This window comes from Cnephaeus nilssonii (genome assembly GCF_951640355.1).
Source record: "Cnephaeus nilssonii genome assembly, chromosome: 10".
Lineage (NCBI taxonomy): Eukaryota > Metazoa > Chordata > Mammalia > Chiroptera > Vespertilionidae > Cnephaeus > Cnephaeus nilssonii.
The window spans coordinates 46967842-46984456 of record NC_137081.1 but is presented as its reverse complement, the minus strand read 5'-3'; the positions used below and the strand labels follow the sequence as shown (position 1 = coordinate 46984456).

At 39.6% G+C, this 16615-nt stretch overlaps 1 protein-coding gene across 1 annotated transcript in view; it reads left to right on the top strand.

Moving 5' to 3' along the window:
* UBR3 (ubiquitin protein ligase E3 component n-recognin 3) overlaps nt 1–16615 on the top strand; it is a 185166-nt gene that overhangs the window by 128837 nt on the left and 39714 nt on the right. The window contains 3 exon segments of the mRNA XM_079782590.1: nt 138–287; nt 5046–5179; nt 12435–12545. Of these exon segments, the coding sequence (XP_079638716.1) occupies nt 138–287; nt 5046–5179; nt 12435–12545 (395 nt within the window).

Here is a 16615-nt window from a genome sequence, read left to right as displayed (position 1 = left end):
TCTGAGTAAACATTTTATTTTAGCAAGGTATTTTTCCATAATTTTATTACAATATACCTCTATTGGTATTGAAGCTCAAAATCATTTCAACTAAGTTTTTCCCCACATTTTCATTGAAGAGAGATTTTTCTTTTCAGATTCTCCTGAGAATGATATTCCTATGGAGATCGCCACAGCAGAACCACAAGTTTCTGAGGCAGTATATGACTGTGTTATTTGTGGACAGAGTGGCCCTTCCTCTGAAGACCGACCTACAGGATTGGTTGTTCTGTTACAAGCATCCTCAGGTAAAATCAAAGTACTTTTTCCGTGGGAATATTTTAGAGATAAAGTATATACAACAGATTAATAAATATCTGTATTGAATGGAAGTTATACCTTTGTCTAGATATAATTATAGATCTACATAGCAAGGGTCGATTTAGAATTGTATAGCAAAGATTCTTAATCTGGTTTTATCTGACCTTGCTGGACGTGAGTGTTGGAAGAACTTTTTAACAGAGAGATCTCTTTATATGTTACAGTCTTTTTCCTTAAAATGATATGGTGTATTACCAATGCTAGGTGGCTAATAGCTGAGTTTAGTGTTCTTGGCAAGTTAATTTTTCTAAAATCTGGAAGCATTTTAACACCAGAAATATTGTCAACTTATATATTGATTTTTTTTAAGAGAGGAAGGAAGGAGAAGAGAGAAAAAGAAAGAGAGTGAGGGAGAGAAACATCGATGTAAGAGATAGATCAATTGGCTGCCTCCCATATGCACCCCAACTGGAATCAAATCCTTGACCTTCTGGTGCACGGGATGATGCTCCAACCAACTGAGCCACACTGTCCAGGCTGTCAGCTTAATTATTTTAATTGCATAAGGCATATTCAGGTAGCTTTGCCCTTATATCTTGAGCTACTAGAAGGTGTCATTTTTGAAACAGCCACTGACAGATATGTTTGCCAATCTATAGTTAACAAAACAAATTTTGTATTTTTTAAGGATTTGTCTGAATGTTCTCTATTCTCTCCCATAATGAAGTATTTTGAGGTAGGGTTATGGTTAGGGTTAGAAGATAAAACATTTATAAATATATATACATCAAATAGTAGAGGCTCAAAATATATGAAGCAAATATAGAATTAGAGGGAGAAATCTATATATATAAAAGGCTAATATGCTAAGTGTCCCTCCCACCATCCAACCAGTCACTATGACGCGCACTGACCACCATGGGGCAGATGCTCAACGCAGGAGCTGCCAAGATACACACTGGCCATTTACAGAGAAATGTCAGCCTGGTCCTGGCGCCGACAAAGCAACACTCAGCTTTTCTCAAGTGGGATACAGGCCCTGTCACCACCCTGGAGCGATAGCCCACCAAATCACAGCCAACGCTGCTGGGACCCCATGGTGTAAAATGCGGCCCACAGCCCAGCCTAGCCCGGAAACGGTGGCTGTGGATGCCGGGTAATGACATCACGTAGCAACGCCCGGCTTCCTCTCCCTAGTGACTAGCCTCCTTGCAGTTTCTTCAGCCCAGGAACACAACTTGCTTTATAGCCAGGTGCAAATATTTTACACTTTAACTAAATGTTTGTGAAGCGTTTTCCCATGCCTCATCTCATTTGATCCTCACAGAAGTCCTAGAGTAGGTAGATAGGAGACTTAGTGGAATCCTATTTTCTTTTCATTAGCCGGAAAATGGAGATTTAGAAAGTTTAGAAACTTGACCCGACTGAAAAGAAATAAGAAATTATGGATCTTGAAAATGACCTCAGGTTTTCTCACTGTGCAGAATATAGTCAAACACTGCTGCAGTTAAATATTTTACCCTTTGTTCTCCCTGCATGATCTACAATAATAATCTGCTTCATGTTGATATTTATTGCTGTGTTGCTGACAATTACCTGAAAGAGAAGTTGGGGTGCTTTGCTGGGCTGGGAAAGGTTTAGCTACATCAGAAAGCAGGTCTAATTAAGCAAGTTTATTCTATATATATAAAAGGCCAAGTTTACTTGCACATGCGTGATACATATAAAGCTATCACTGGTGCCAATTGCACGTGTGTGTTTCGATCTGTCATTGTCAATCGTGAATTTGGTTGACACTTCTCTTATAGAGAAAGGGCGAATAGCAATATTAAAATATTTCTTCTAATTAATTTCCTTTCAATGTGCACGAATCTGTGCACCAGGCCACTAGTAGTTTTGTAATGATAGTTGGAGATTTTAATCTCCCATTTTCAATAATAGATAGAACAGCTAGACAGAATATCATAAAAGAAATAAAACACTTAAGCAACACTATAAAACAATTAAACAAACAAACAAACAAAAAAACACCCACTTGTATGGAATACTCTTTCTAACAATAGTAGAATACAGTTTTCTCAATTGTACATGGAACATTCTCCAAGATAGACCATGGGTTAGCCATGAAACAGTCTCAATACATTTAAAAAGGTTGAAATCATCCAAAGTATCATCTCTGACCACATGGAATGAAAGTAGAAATCAATAACAGCAGGAAAATTGGAAAGTTTACAAATATGTGTAAATTAAATAACACATTCTTAAACAACCAGTGGGCCAAAGAAGAATTAGAAGGTACTTTGAAACAAATGAAAATGAAAACACAACATACCAAAACTTATGTGGGCGGTGAAAACAGTGCACAGAGGGAAATTTTTAGCTGCAAATGCTTCCATCAAAAAAAGATCTCAAATCAGTAACGTAACTTTACACTTTAGGAACTAGAAAAATAGGAACAAGCTGACTGCAAAGCTAGCAGATAGGAATAAATAAAGACTAGAGCAAAGATAAATGAAATAGAGAAAAGGAAAACACTAGAGAGAATCATTCTTGAAAATATCAAAATTGACAAATTTTGTAGCCAGAGTGACCAAGAAAAAAAGGACACACAAATAAAAAAGACTATAAGAGAATATTATGAATAATTTTGTTAATAAATTTGATGTCCTATGAAATGAATAAGTTCAAACTACCAAAACTGATTCAAGAAGAAATAGAAGGTGGGGGAGGGGGTCAATTGGGGAAAAAGGAGACATATGTAAAACTTTTAGACAATTAAAAAAAATAGTTAAAAAAAGAAGAAATAGAAAATTTGACAGACCTTAAATATGAGATTGAATCTATAATCAATAACATCTCAACAAATAAAAGCCCAGGACCTGATAGATTCTGTGGTTGTTCTACCAAATATTTAAATAACACCAATTCTTCTCAAACTTGTCAAAAGAAAAAGAAAAAAAAGGAGGGAACACTTCCTAACTTATTCTAGGAGCCCAGCATTACTCTGACACAAAAGTAAAATCCTAGCAAACCAATACCGTAGTGCACACATCATGGATAACCATATTTTAGTTGTTAGCATTTACTTGCTTCTGTCTCTTCTTTTTGCCACTACTCTCCAAAACTTGGGGCCCACAGTGAGTGTTATGGCTAATTTACCTTCCCTAAGAATGGCTCTTCCCATGCTTATCAGTCTTATAATGTATGGCACTGTATGTTTATATCCCCACTCCCCTTTTTTGTGCTTTTACAATTATAAAATCCTAGTATTTGTTTTTCTCCTTTTGCCATATACCTCTTCCCAAGTTTGCATTTTGAAAAGTTTTATATCTACAAAAAAGTTGGATACCTTTTACTTATACTCACCAGTAATTAACATATTGTCATATTTATTTTTCTTTCCTTCTTTCCCTCTCTTATTTACTCTCTTTTCCTCTTTCTCTCTTCAGAAGAAAATGGCATAGATCATGACATTTCATTCCTAAATACTTCAGACAGTATCTCCTAAGAACAAGGATATTTTTACTATAACCACAGTATCATCACATCCAAGAAATTTGATATTAATAACATCTAATATTCTATGTTAAAATTCTCTCAATTGTCCCAGTAATATTTTTAGAGCAAAGTCTTTTTCTTGATCCAAGAACCAAGATTATGCATTGCATTTCATTGTCATTTCCTGTTAGTCTACTTTAATCTAGGACAGTTTCTCCAAACCTTTAAAAAGTTTTGATGAATCTAATTAGTTCTATAGAATGAGGCTCATAGCGACAGCTTGTCCTATTATTGGTGATGCCAGTGAAGTTGAATCACTTGGTTAAGGTGGTCGGTAATCTATATGATGAGGCACTAGTAATTTACCCTTTTACTTGATTCCTCATCTGAATCAATGAGTGTGTTATCTGTTTCCATTATTATTCTTTTCAGTACTTAAATTTTTCTCAAATTTGACCAGTCAGAACTCCTTTAGATCCTCATGACTGCCCCCTCATTGTTTGAATTACTCCTTGCTCTTTTTTTTTTTTTAATCCTCACCCGAGGATATGTTTTCATTGATTTGAAAGAGAGAGAGAGAGAGAGAGAGAGAGAGAGAATGAAAGAGAGAGAATGAAAGAGAGAAAAACATCGATGTGAGAGGGAAACATCAATCATTTACCTCACGTATGTGCCCCAATCAGGGATCGAACTCACAACCTAGGTATGTGCTCTGACTGGGAATCTAACTTGCAATTTTTTGGTGTACAGGATGACACTCAACCAACTGAGCTGCTTGGTCAGTGCTAACCCTTGCTCTTTATTACACAAAATTCCAGGCTTTTCTTGAACTTTTTCCCAACCTTGGACTCAGGTTTTTCTCCAAGGGTCTCTGTTTCCTTTTCATGAGAGATAGTGTATTTAGAAATAAAGTTTGTTACTGGAGTGTCATAATTTCTAGACTTTTTCAATGGACAGACTTTGGAAACCATTCATCCTCTATCAGTCCATTCATCTATTGATCCTTCGATCAATCCATTGGTCCATTCATCCATCCAGAGTTCATACCCATATTTCACTGCTAATTTAAAAATTAAATATTGGCATATTTGGAGTTTTATTTACTCTCTAGAAGAACACTAGAATATTTTTTTAAGGGTATAATAGTGCAAAAATTAGTCAGCTGGTTGTAAATAACTTGGCTCTTATGGTGAATCAGCTCTATATATTGGTCATTTAATGAGCTCTTATCTCTGTTGTTAATATAGTTTTGGGGCAATGCCATGACAACACTGAGCCAAAAAAGTTGCCTATCACTGAAGAGGAACAGATTTACCCTTGGGATACATGTGCAGCTGTTCATGATGTGAGGCTTTCATTATTACAGCGTTATTTTAAGGATGTGAGTACCCTTTTAATCTACTAGTATTTTTGTCTGCAAAATTCATAGTTATTTCACTCCAGAGTTTTATGTATATTTTTCTAACACGTCATTCTGATTTAGAATCTGGAACTTTATTAGAAAAAATTAATATGTGAATAGTAAAGAAATGGAAATCTGTTAATAAGTGAATATTTTAGGTTATAAATGTTATATCTTTGTTTTAAATGTTATTTATTGGGAGTTGTACAAATTTAATACAATGGAATCATAAGTATTAACTATAAAAACTTTTAGATATGGCATGAATATTTTTATGAAGGTTTTTGTCTCCTTTTTTACTTTCACTTAAAGATCCTATATAATAAAAGCCTAATATGCAAATTGTCCCCTTGACTGGGAGTTCGACCAGGGGTGGGGCTGGTGGTGGTGGTGGCAGGCGGCTGGGGGAAGGGAGGTGTCCCTGCCGGCTGTTGCTAGGGACCCCACCCGTGCACGAATTTCATGCACTGGGCCTCTAGTATACAATAAAATCCCATTATGATGCTGTTTAAATGTAAAGTAGGGGCAGGGTTAATAGATGGTTTCTATGGTTTCTCGTGAACTTGGTAGATTTTTTTTCTAGCTCTTTGCACATAGATGCTATAGCACTCAGCTGTCACAAGCCTTGGAAGACCAGCTTTATTTATTTAATAGCAACAGCATTAATTTCTTTATAAAATTTCATTTTTGGTACCATTTTTAGCATTTCCTGACTGGATTACCAAATGGGGTTTCCTTTCACCTGTTGTGTTTTGGATATTGCTTCTTGATTTAAGTACATATATGATAATAAATTGCTTAAAATGTGAAGTGAAGCATTATTTTTATTTAACTATATGAGATGATTATCTTAATAGATTTCCAAATATAATTTTTTCTTGTCGGTCCATAATGCACTGGATTAAATGGAAGAAACTAGTAGGATGGGTAGAACACAAAATGCTTAATGAGAATAAATAGTAACTGACCTAATGATAAGAGTCAGAGTAGAGTGTGGTTCAATGGTCTGGTCTGAGGAGAAGGTTTCTGGTGGATTCTGGAGAAGCAGATGGCTCTAATTAGGGAGATCTTGTCTAGTGTAGAATGAGTCCCAGATCAGAAAAATGGGTTTGGTCCTGATTCTGCCATTTCTTAATGTGAACTTGGCCAAATAAACACTCAGTTTTCTCATCTGTAAAATAGGGCTCATAATGATCGTTTATGCAGCAATTTTTAACTCACCAGGTTAGAAAATACTTTAGATCACTTTACAAATAATAAAGGTCAGTATAAATATAAAGTGTTTTTAATACTCAAACTAGCCCATTTAGGAGGTCTCATGTGTTAAGCTTTACAAGGTAGTTTGGATTAGGTAATGGGGACTGTGTTTTGAGGCTTTAAAATGAAATTATCATTATTTGGAAAAAGATATAAACACACACTTTCACACATTTTTTCTTTATTCTTTGAAATTTTTACCATGTGTATATAAACATATAACTTTATTAATCACAGATGAATACGTATCTTTTTTTTTGAAGAAAATGATGAAATTGTGCTAAGTTCTGCTGTTGCAGAAATTTACTACCACCTTTATTTAGATTTTATTTTCTTGACATTATCTTGGTTTTGGTTTTATAATTTTGAATCACTTTAGAGTAAATGGTTGCAGATATATCCTAAAGCCAAACAGAAAAATGACTTGATTTACTCAAAATACAATCCAGACCTAATAGCAAAATAATTTTGAGGGAAGGGGAGATCTAATAAAGAAGAGAAAAAGTAGGGTATCTCCTTTTTGCAGCCAGAATAGTTACTTCATTTCCAGAAAAAAAACTATTTTTTAAATTTTTAAAATTATATAACAATTTTTATTGATTTTAGAGAGAAAGGAGAAGGGAGAGAGAAATATCAATTTGTTGTTCCACTTATTTATGCATTCATTGGTTGTTTCTTGTATGTGCCCTGACCAGAGAGCAAAAACACAACCTTAGCACTTTGGGACAAAGCTCCAGCCAACAGAGCTACCTGGCCAGGGCAAAAAAAAATTTTTAACGAATAGGTTCTGAAATATGAACTGGACTGAATATCTGTTATGTTTCTGTTAGTGACTGTGAGATTTTATTCCTATGTTAATACTTTTGTGTACTTATACAATGGTTATTTTATGTGTATATGGCATGATCCCTCGACCATGCCTCTGGAGGTCTAGGGCCATTTCTTTTTCTTTTTTTAATATATTTTTATTGATTTCAGAGAGGAAGGGAGAGGGAGAGAGAGATAGAAACATCAATGATGAGAGAGAATCATTGATTGGCTGACTCCTGCACACCCCACACTGGGGATGGAGCCCACAACCCAGGCATGTGTCCTTGGCCGGAATCGAACCTGGGACCCCTCAGTCCACAGGCCGATGCTCTATCCACTGAGCCAAACCAGCTAGGGCTAGGGCCATTTCTTATATTAGTTTTATAGTTTCCTGAGGGGCTAGCACATGCTATGTGTGTTGTAGATGCTTACTGGATTTCTTACTGTATTATTTCAGCAGAGTATCAGATTTTGGTAGAAGAGAAGAGTTACTATCAGTGGGCATTGATATTGATTATAGAATTAAACTGTGTAGAGTCTGCTCTCTTCAGATCAAATGCATGCAGTTTATAGAGTTGATGTGTAGAATTTTGGTCATGTAAGACAGTACAATTACTATTGAAACTGAAGTGTTGAAATTGGAAGTGTTTATATAGGGGAAGAACCTGAGCTTTGGAGTCAGATATACTTGGGTTTGAACTCGGGCTCTACTACCATTTATAACTGAGTGATCTTAGTAACTTTTGTATTCCTTATTTGTAAAAAGATACTACCACTTACTGTGGGAGGTTTTAATAAATATTGAGGTCATGAAAATTGAATGATAAGCACTTACCACAGTGGTGGACACATCATTGAAGTCTTCCTAAAATATTAATCTCATATTAGTAAATGTTTTCCTGCCTTTTTTCCACACTATAGCAGATTCAAATAAGACAACTAACAGTTACATTAACAAATGACTTAGTATTTTCAGCCAATTGCTTTTATTAAAAAGGAAGATTAATTATATTTTTATAATACATGGTCAAAGAAGCAGCTTGTTTATTAACTGACTATCAATTGTCCTATATAATAAAAGGGTAATATGCAAGTTGACTGAACAGCAGAACGACTGGAATGCCTGCGGCTCCTCACCCTAGCCACCCCCGTCCCACAGCGGGCATTCCAATCACGATTGGGGTGGGGCCGGGCCGGCAGCCCCTCGCCCTGGCCGGGCCCGCCCCTGATCGGCCCCCCACCCCAGCCGGCCCGCCCCCGATGGGCCATCGGGGGCGGGCCAGCTGGACCCCACCAGTGCACGAATTCGTGCACTGGGCCTCTAGTCCTATATAATAAAAGCCTAATATGCTAAGTGTCCAACTGTTCTACCATTTGACCAGTCACTATGATGTGCACTGACCACCAGGGGGCAGACACTCCGACTAGGTTAGTTTGCTGCTTGGGTCCAGCCGATTGGGACTGAGCGAGATGGTCCGGACATGCCCTTGAGCCCTCCTGTGGTCCCTCCCTGGCTGGCCAACCTCCCATGGTCCCTCCCCGACTGGCCGGTCCGATTGGCCCCAATTGGGACTGGGTGAGACGGCCCTGATTGGCCCTGATCAGGACTGGGCAAGACAGGCTGGACACGCCCTGGAACCCTCCCACAGTTCCTTCCTCAGGCCCGATTGTGCACTGGTGGGGTCCTTCCGCCTGGCCTGCGCCCTCTCACAATCTGGGACCCCTCTGGGGATGCCAGAGAGCTGGTTTCAGCCCGATTCCCACAGGCCAGGCTGAGGGACCACCCCACCGGTGCACGAATCCGTGCACCGGGCCTCTAGTTCTAAAAGGATCTAATATCAAAATCTGCTTCTACTTCAAGTGGCTCCAAATAATAAAACAGAGATGAACAGATCTCCGGCTATTTTTCTGATTTGTAACAGTAGAAGCCAGCTCACCTGCTGTGAATAGTATTTGATTTGTGCTGCTGCACATATATTTAAATTGGCTGTGAAGACATTTTGCACTGTAATTTTCCACTTTCAGATGCTCATGAAGAGTCTCGATTTAATATTGGAACTTTGTTTACTGTTGTTAAAGTTTATTTGGTCATCTTACATTATAATGTATAAATTTCTAATATAAAAAGAGTTTTTATGGGTCTCAAAGCTTTCATCATATGCTGTAACTCATGTTAGATCTTATATTGCTCTGGCTTGGCCATCTATTTACTACAGACTGTAGAGGGGTGAACTCAAGTTCATTGTCCAGTAAGTACCATTTGTCAGAGGGGAAATGAAAACTCAAAATTATTTTAGGTGGAAAAGTCTAAGCCTGTTTATAGGTTGAATGGAAGGAATTAGCAGAGAAGAAGTTGAAGATGTAAGAGAAAAAGGAGATAGAAGCAATTAACTTTAAAAACAAATTTCAAATGAGTATGTAGTTGGCTTATATAATCGGTTTGCCTTCTTTATTGTGTATTATATTAAACCCTTGTAAATATTAAGACACTTTTTTGGGGTTATTCTTATGACCATATTTGTACTTTGGAGAGATATGTGGGGGATGCATCATGGAGAGAAGAAATCGGAGTCAAGAAGACCAATTACAAAACTTTATATAAGAAAACTTTATATAAGAATACCGCCCCCCCCCCCCCCCCAACAAATGCACAGACTTGAATGTTACAGTGAGAATGAAGAAGTCAGGTCGAAGTCATGAGTTATTTAGAAGACAGAATTCATATGATTTGGGAATTAAAACTGTGGTGTGAAGGAAAGGGTGTGATGTAGAGTAACTCTTTAGCTTTCTGATTTGGTGACTAAATAGATTGTGGAGCTTTTAAACCCACAGGAAAAGGAAGAGTAATTGAGAAAATGACAAGTTTTTGACACATTAATTTTATGTTATATGAGGGATGTCAAACTGGAGATTTCTGGTTGGCAGCTAACTATTTGTATCTGTCAGTCAGGCAAGAGATTTAGCTTGGAGGGTAGGTGAATTTACTGATTAAATCACTTAGGGAGAATAGTTGTAATGAGTAGAGAGTAAGCACTAAGAATAGAATCTTGAGGAATATAAACTTTGAAGGGGCAGGGGAAGAAAGAAGAGACTTAAAGGAACCTAAACCAAATGGTTAAAGGATTGGGAGTAAAAACCAAGAGAGTCACATTATGGAAGTCAGAGGGAAGTAGACCCTTTAAGAGCGAAGTTGTTAATGGCAATCACAGATTAAGTACCATATAAAACGATTAAGATCATCAATAGTAGTATAGTTTACACTGAACTATAATATAATAGTGAGAGCTTATATTTTATGGGGTGGAGAAAGGCTAATTGATCATTATTTTTCATATGAGCATAGATATTTGGAAGCTAAATCTTTTTTTTTTTTAACACACATCCTTTATTTCTTTAAAGTGTTTTTTTTTTAATTTCTTCATTGATTAAGGTGTCACATATTTGTCCTCATCCCCCCATTCCCATCCCACACCCCTCCCCACGGATGCCCCAACCCCCTGTTGAACTTAACCATTGGTTAGGCTCATATGCATGCACACAAGACCTTTGGTTGATCTCTCCCCCCTCCCCCCACCCTTCCCTATCCTCCCTCTGAGGCCCGATAGTCCGATCGATGCCTCCTTGTTTCTGGTTCTGTTGTTGTTCATCAGTCTATGTTGTTCATCATTTCCCCTAGATGAGCGAAATCATGTGTCACTAGAGATATACTTATAAGAACTGAATGTGAGACGAGCAATAATAGTTATGCTGACAGGCAAATCAATCAGTCTATAGTGAGTTTCTTTCTGGACCAACAGTTCTTTTGAGACCCAATATCAATGTCCACCATTCCTTATGAGTACATGTCGGCACTGACCCCTCAGCTCTGGATGGTGGACAAATGGTGGTAATGCAGGTCCGACTCCCTCTGGTTTGGCCTCGGCCGGACCCAGGGGCACGGCTTCACCCAGACCCAGGGGCATGTGGCCTCACCCGGACCCAGGGTCGCGTGGCCTCACCCGGATCCAGGGGCCCACGGCCTCACCCGGACCCAGGACCCAGCCTCACCCGGATCCAGGGGCACACGGCCTCGCCCAGACCCAGGATTCAGCTTCACCTGGACCCAGGGGCGCATGGCCTCACCCGGACCCAGGGGTGTGTGGCCTCTCCCGGGCCTGGGACCCAGCCTCACCCAGATCCAGGGGCACACAGCCTCGCCCGGACCCGGGATCTAGCTTCCCCCGGACCCAGGGGCACGTGGCCTCACCCGGACCCAGGGGCGCGTGGCCTCTCCCAGACCCAGGGTCGCGTGGCCTCACCAGGATCCAGGGGCCCACGGCCTCACCCGGACCCGGGACCCAGGCTCACCCGGATCCAGGGGCCCACGGCCTCACCCGGACCCAGGACCCAGCCTCACCCGGATCCAGGGGCACACGGCCTCGCCCAGACCCAGGATTCAGCTTCACCTGGACCCAGGGGCTCATGGCCTCACCCGGACCCAGGGGCGCATGGCCTTTCCCGGGCCTGGGACCCAGCCTCACCCGGATCCAGGGGCACACGGCCTCGCCCGGACCCGGGATCTAGCTTCCCCTGGACCCAGGGGCACGTGGCCTCACCCGGACCCGGGATCTAGCTTCCCCTGGACCCAGGGGCACGTGGCCTCACCCGGACCCAGGGGCGCGGGGCCTCTCCCAGACCCAGGGTCGCGTGGCCTCACCCGGATCCAGGGGCCCATGGCCTCACCCGGACCCAGGACCCAGCCTCACCCGGATCCAGGGGCACACGGCCTCGCCCGGACCCAGGGGCGCAGGGCCTCTCCCAGACCCAGGGTCGTGTGGCCTCACCCGGACCCAGGGGCACATGGCCTCTCCCGGGCCTGGGACCCAGCCTCACCCGGATCCAGGGGCACATGGCCTCGCCCGGACCCGGGATCTAGTGGAAGCTAAATCTTTATGGTGTTTCTAGTTTAAAGATATTGCCTTCGGGCTGTCAAGTCTGGTATTGCTTTATCACAAAAATACAAAGTTATTCTTCCTTTTCCTCTGGGTTTAAAAGCTCCACAATCTATTTAGTCACCAAATCAGAATGCTAAGTTCGAATATGAAATCATTCAGAGGTTTCTGTGGATATATTTAAATATGTCTATACTTCTTTAAAATTAATTGTATTTTGTCTTTCTTTTTTTAAGAGTTCTTGTCTCTTGGCAGTATCAATTGGCTGGGAAGGAGGTGTTTATGTACAAACCTGTGGACACACATTACATATAGATTGTCATAAATCTTATATGGAATCATTACGGGTAAGTTAATTGAATAAATTTTAAAGGTGTATGTATCTTTCCCCATATTAAATATCTTTACAGCATATACATCCCAATTCATCTGGGGTGATTTTGATCATCATGTGAACAATCTATACTCACAGTTTCTTCATTTTCACTTTAGGGATTTTTTTTTAGTAGCTGACGTCCAAGGCTGTAATTTTATTTTATTTTTTAAAAATGTTATTCATTTTAGAGAGAAAGGAAGGAAGAAGGAGAAACACCAATGATGAGAGAGAATCATCGATTGGCTGCCTCCTGCACATCCCCTGCTGGGGATCGAGGCCACAACCTGGGCATGTGCCTTGATTGGGAATCGAACCATGACTTCCTGGTTCCTAGGTTGACGCTCAACCACTGAGCCACACAGGCCAGGACATGGCTGTAATTTTAGACTTTGCTATTCTAGTTCTGAAATATTAAGCTTTATTATCCCACCATATCATTTGATTATTTTTCAAATTCTCTTATTTTCACTCTTACTATTATGTTTTGCTTTTGGCATCAAGATCTCTAGTCCTTTAACCCTTGTGCATTTTTTCCTGGTGCATTAGCTCTTACCTACCCTCACTTACTTATACTTTGCCTGTTCTACTCTTAATAGCCGTTGTTTAATCTGCCTCCTTTGATCATAGACCCAGGCAACTAGCCCTGCTAGAAAAGTAATAAAGCTAAGTAAACTGGCATCTCCATAAATTTGTGGTTTTCTATAATAGTGCCTTAGACTAGAGCAGTGAATTTCAACTGGTGTGCCATAAAAATTTTAGTCAGGGCACCTCTTTTCCCTTAGTTATCAAATAAAAAAGTGACAACACCCAACACAACAATAGCCGTCTGGTATGAATGAATCAAAAGTATAACTATTTTTTTTTTTTCCTGTCAGATTGGCACAAAAACAACAATATATTTTTTGGTGTGCCTCAGAATTTCAGTAATTAGTTTATGTGTGCCATAAGATGAAAAAGGTTAAAAATTGCTGGACTAAAGTCATGGACTGTAAATACCACTTACACTTCATTTACTTGTCTTTAATCAGTTTCCTCTCCTGGTTTCCTCAGCAGCTATTCCAAACCTTTGCCTCCCTTATCCCACTTAAGTCCCAAGGTCCCTTTCCCTTCATTAAACTGTCTCTTCCTCTCACCAAAAACAGTGGTTCTCTGTCACATACTACTTTAGCTTCCTACCTTGCTTTTAGGTATATTCCTTGATGAATGAATTGCATCCCAACCAATTCTTTCTTTTCTACTCTTTGAGGTAGTATTTCTCCTTCTGTTCAGGAATAATCTTTCTTTTTATGCTGTAGTATTCCTTTCTCCCCTTTACCACAGGGGCTTTGGTTTATCAGTAAGTATTCTCTTTTTCTTCTGTATCTTTAGTTTTTTTGCCTGGTCTGTCCCTTCTTTTCAGTTAATAAGGACACCAAAGTCTGCTATTTAAAATTTCTTCCCTTGACCTTGTATTTTCCTGTAGCTGTAGTCTTTTTAAAATTTTTATTGATTTCAGAGAGGAAGGGAGAAGGAGAGAGAGAAAGAAACATCAATGATGAGAGAGAATCATTGATTGGCTGCCTCCTGCACGCCCCCTCCTGGGGATCGAGCCCGCAACCTGGGCATGTGTCCTGACCAGGAAATGAACCATGACCTCCTGGTTCATAGGTCAATGCTCAACCACTGAGCCACACCGGCTGGGCATGTCGCTGTAGTCTTTATCTTTCTCTCAGCTTAACTTCTTAAAAGCTAGATAGGTCTATTCCCAGATTCCTAACTCAGAAGCAGTGGATTTCTTTTTTTCCTTTCATATTCCTTATCTCTCACATTCAGTCATTACCAATTTCTGTTGATTCTGCCTTCTAAAATCTCATTTGACTTTATTCTGTCTTTATTGTTCCCACTTCTACTTTTTTGTATATGCCTTCATCTAGTGACTATTGCATTTGCTTTCTTATCAATTTCCTTACTCCAAGTCTACTTTAATCACTATATTGATCTTTCTAAAATGTAAATTTGATGACATATGGCTTAAAGATCCTTTACTGACTTATTCTTGATGGGATAAAGTTTATTCTTCTCTGAATGGCATTCAAGGCACTCCATGATCTAGGCTTGCCTTTTGCTTTAGCTTTATCTTCCATTAATTCAGCACTAATAAGCTAATTAATAGCTCTGTAAGTACATTATGCCTTTTTCATACCTCTTTATTCAATTGTTCATTCAACAAATATTTATTCAAAGCCTGTAGTGTTCCAGATACTGTGATAGATTTTTGGGATGCAACAGTGAATAAGACACAGTTTCTCTCAAGGAGTTTACTATACATTGTGTGAGACAGAAATAAACAGTTGCAATATATGTGCTAAGTATTATGAAGTGTATATAGGGTCTTATTGGAACATCTGCCAAAGTGCTAGAACATTTGATGAAGTAAGGTTCTTGAGTGATGAGAGATAAGATGGGAGAAGTAGTCAGGGGTCATATAGTAAAGGTCCATGTAAGGATTTTGGACTCTAGACAGATTCCTTCCAGAGATACATTAAAGCCATTAAAGACTCTTAAGCAGAGATATGACATGCTCAGAAAGTTTATTGTGGTAGTTGTGTTTGCAGAGGATTGTTGTAGGATTGCAGGAGAGTTAGAAAATATGTGGTGATATCATTTAGGAGGCAAGAAATGATGGCTGCTTGGGCTTGGTCATGGCAGTTGAGATGGAGAAGAGGTTAGATATTTGAAATATATATAGAATATATAATAGATATATATAGAAAGAATATATATGGTCTTCTGAGAGATTGCATGTGCAGCATAAGAGAGTAAGGAATCAAGGTGAAAGATAATGGTGATAATTGAAAGATTGTGATTGGGAATAATCTCACATTAGGTAGATCATACTGACAGTAGTGTGATTAGGAGATATTAGCAAAGAGGATAAAGGAAGAAAGTGGATGGAAGGACTGATAGGATTCATTAGTTCCATATTTGGGGTGGGAGAAGTCAGGAAGCTGAAGAAGCTGCCATAACTCTCTTCTTTCTAAGTCAGGAGGTATGGCTTTATGTGCCTAGAGTACAGGGGACAAAGCTGGGGTAGGTGAAGGGACGTTACAAGTGAAGAGGTGGTTTTGAAAAACCACTTTGGAATTGGGTGAGAGAGTGCTTCATAGGATGTTGGAGCAAGATTGCCATGCAGTATTCAGGGTTCTGCTGAAATTGGAAATTGTGGAAGAAATTATTTCAGTTTTCCCTAACAGCATTTAGTTTGATGCAGAATTAGAGAAGTCATACATTGAATTAATTTTGTATGAATGTTGTGTTAGGTATGTGTGATGAAAAGACATATGGAGGGAATGAGGAGTATTGACTTGAGAGTTTTTGAAGTGGCAGATCATGGTGTGATGGGCAGGATAGGAATGGCCTGATAAACTGGAACAAAAAAAGAGGAACTAAAGGAGACAGGAGTTGGCAGTCAGAAAGTAAGACGTATGAATTTAGTATTTTCAGATATGGATAATTTTGGGCCATTACAGAACAAGGATGTGGTCATGGTAACAGGTACTGGTGTTAGAGTGGAGGTCAAAGCCATAGGAGCCGATTAGGCCAAGTAGTTGAAGGACTCAGATATAAGTAAGATGGGTTGTCCACATACACACAATGAAGTTGCATAGGAGGATGGTAGGACTTGGAGTGATGAGGAAAGCTGATCTAGGTACCAAAATCCTCATGTTAATGAAGGCAATGGAGACCAGTAAAAGGGAAGGAAAGAATGGTATTGTTAAATGACATGAGCCACAAAGACAGGAGAATGCAAGAATAATTATCTCGAGCCATCACGAGATGAGAAGGATTCTGAGATGTGAGGGATGTAGGAGAATGAGCAGGGCCTAATTAAGAGGACTTCTGGGGAGGCTTTAGGAAAGAATTGAGTTTCAGTCATGGTAAGGAGGTAGACCTACCATTTTTTAAAATTAAGGATATAGGGAAGCTTATCACAGAATGTCCTTCAGTGATCAGGTCCCTTGCCCCAACCTTGTAGTATACTCTTTTTTGTATCTTTAAAAC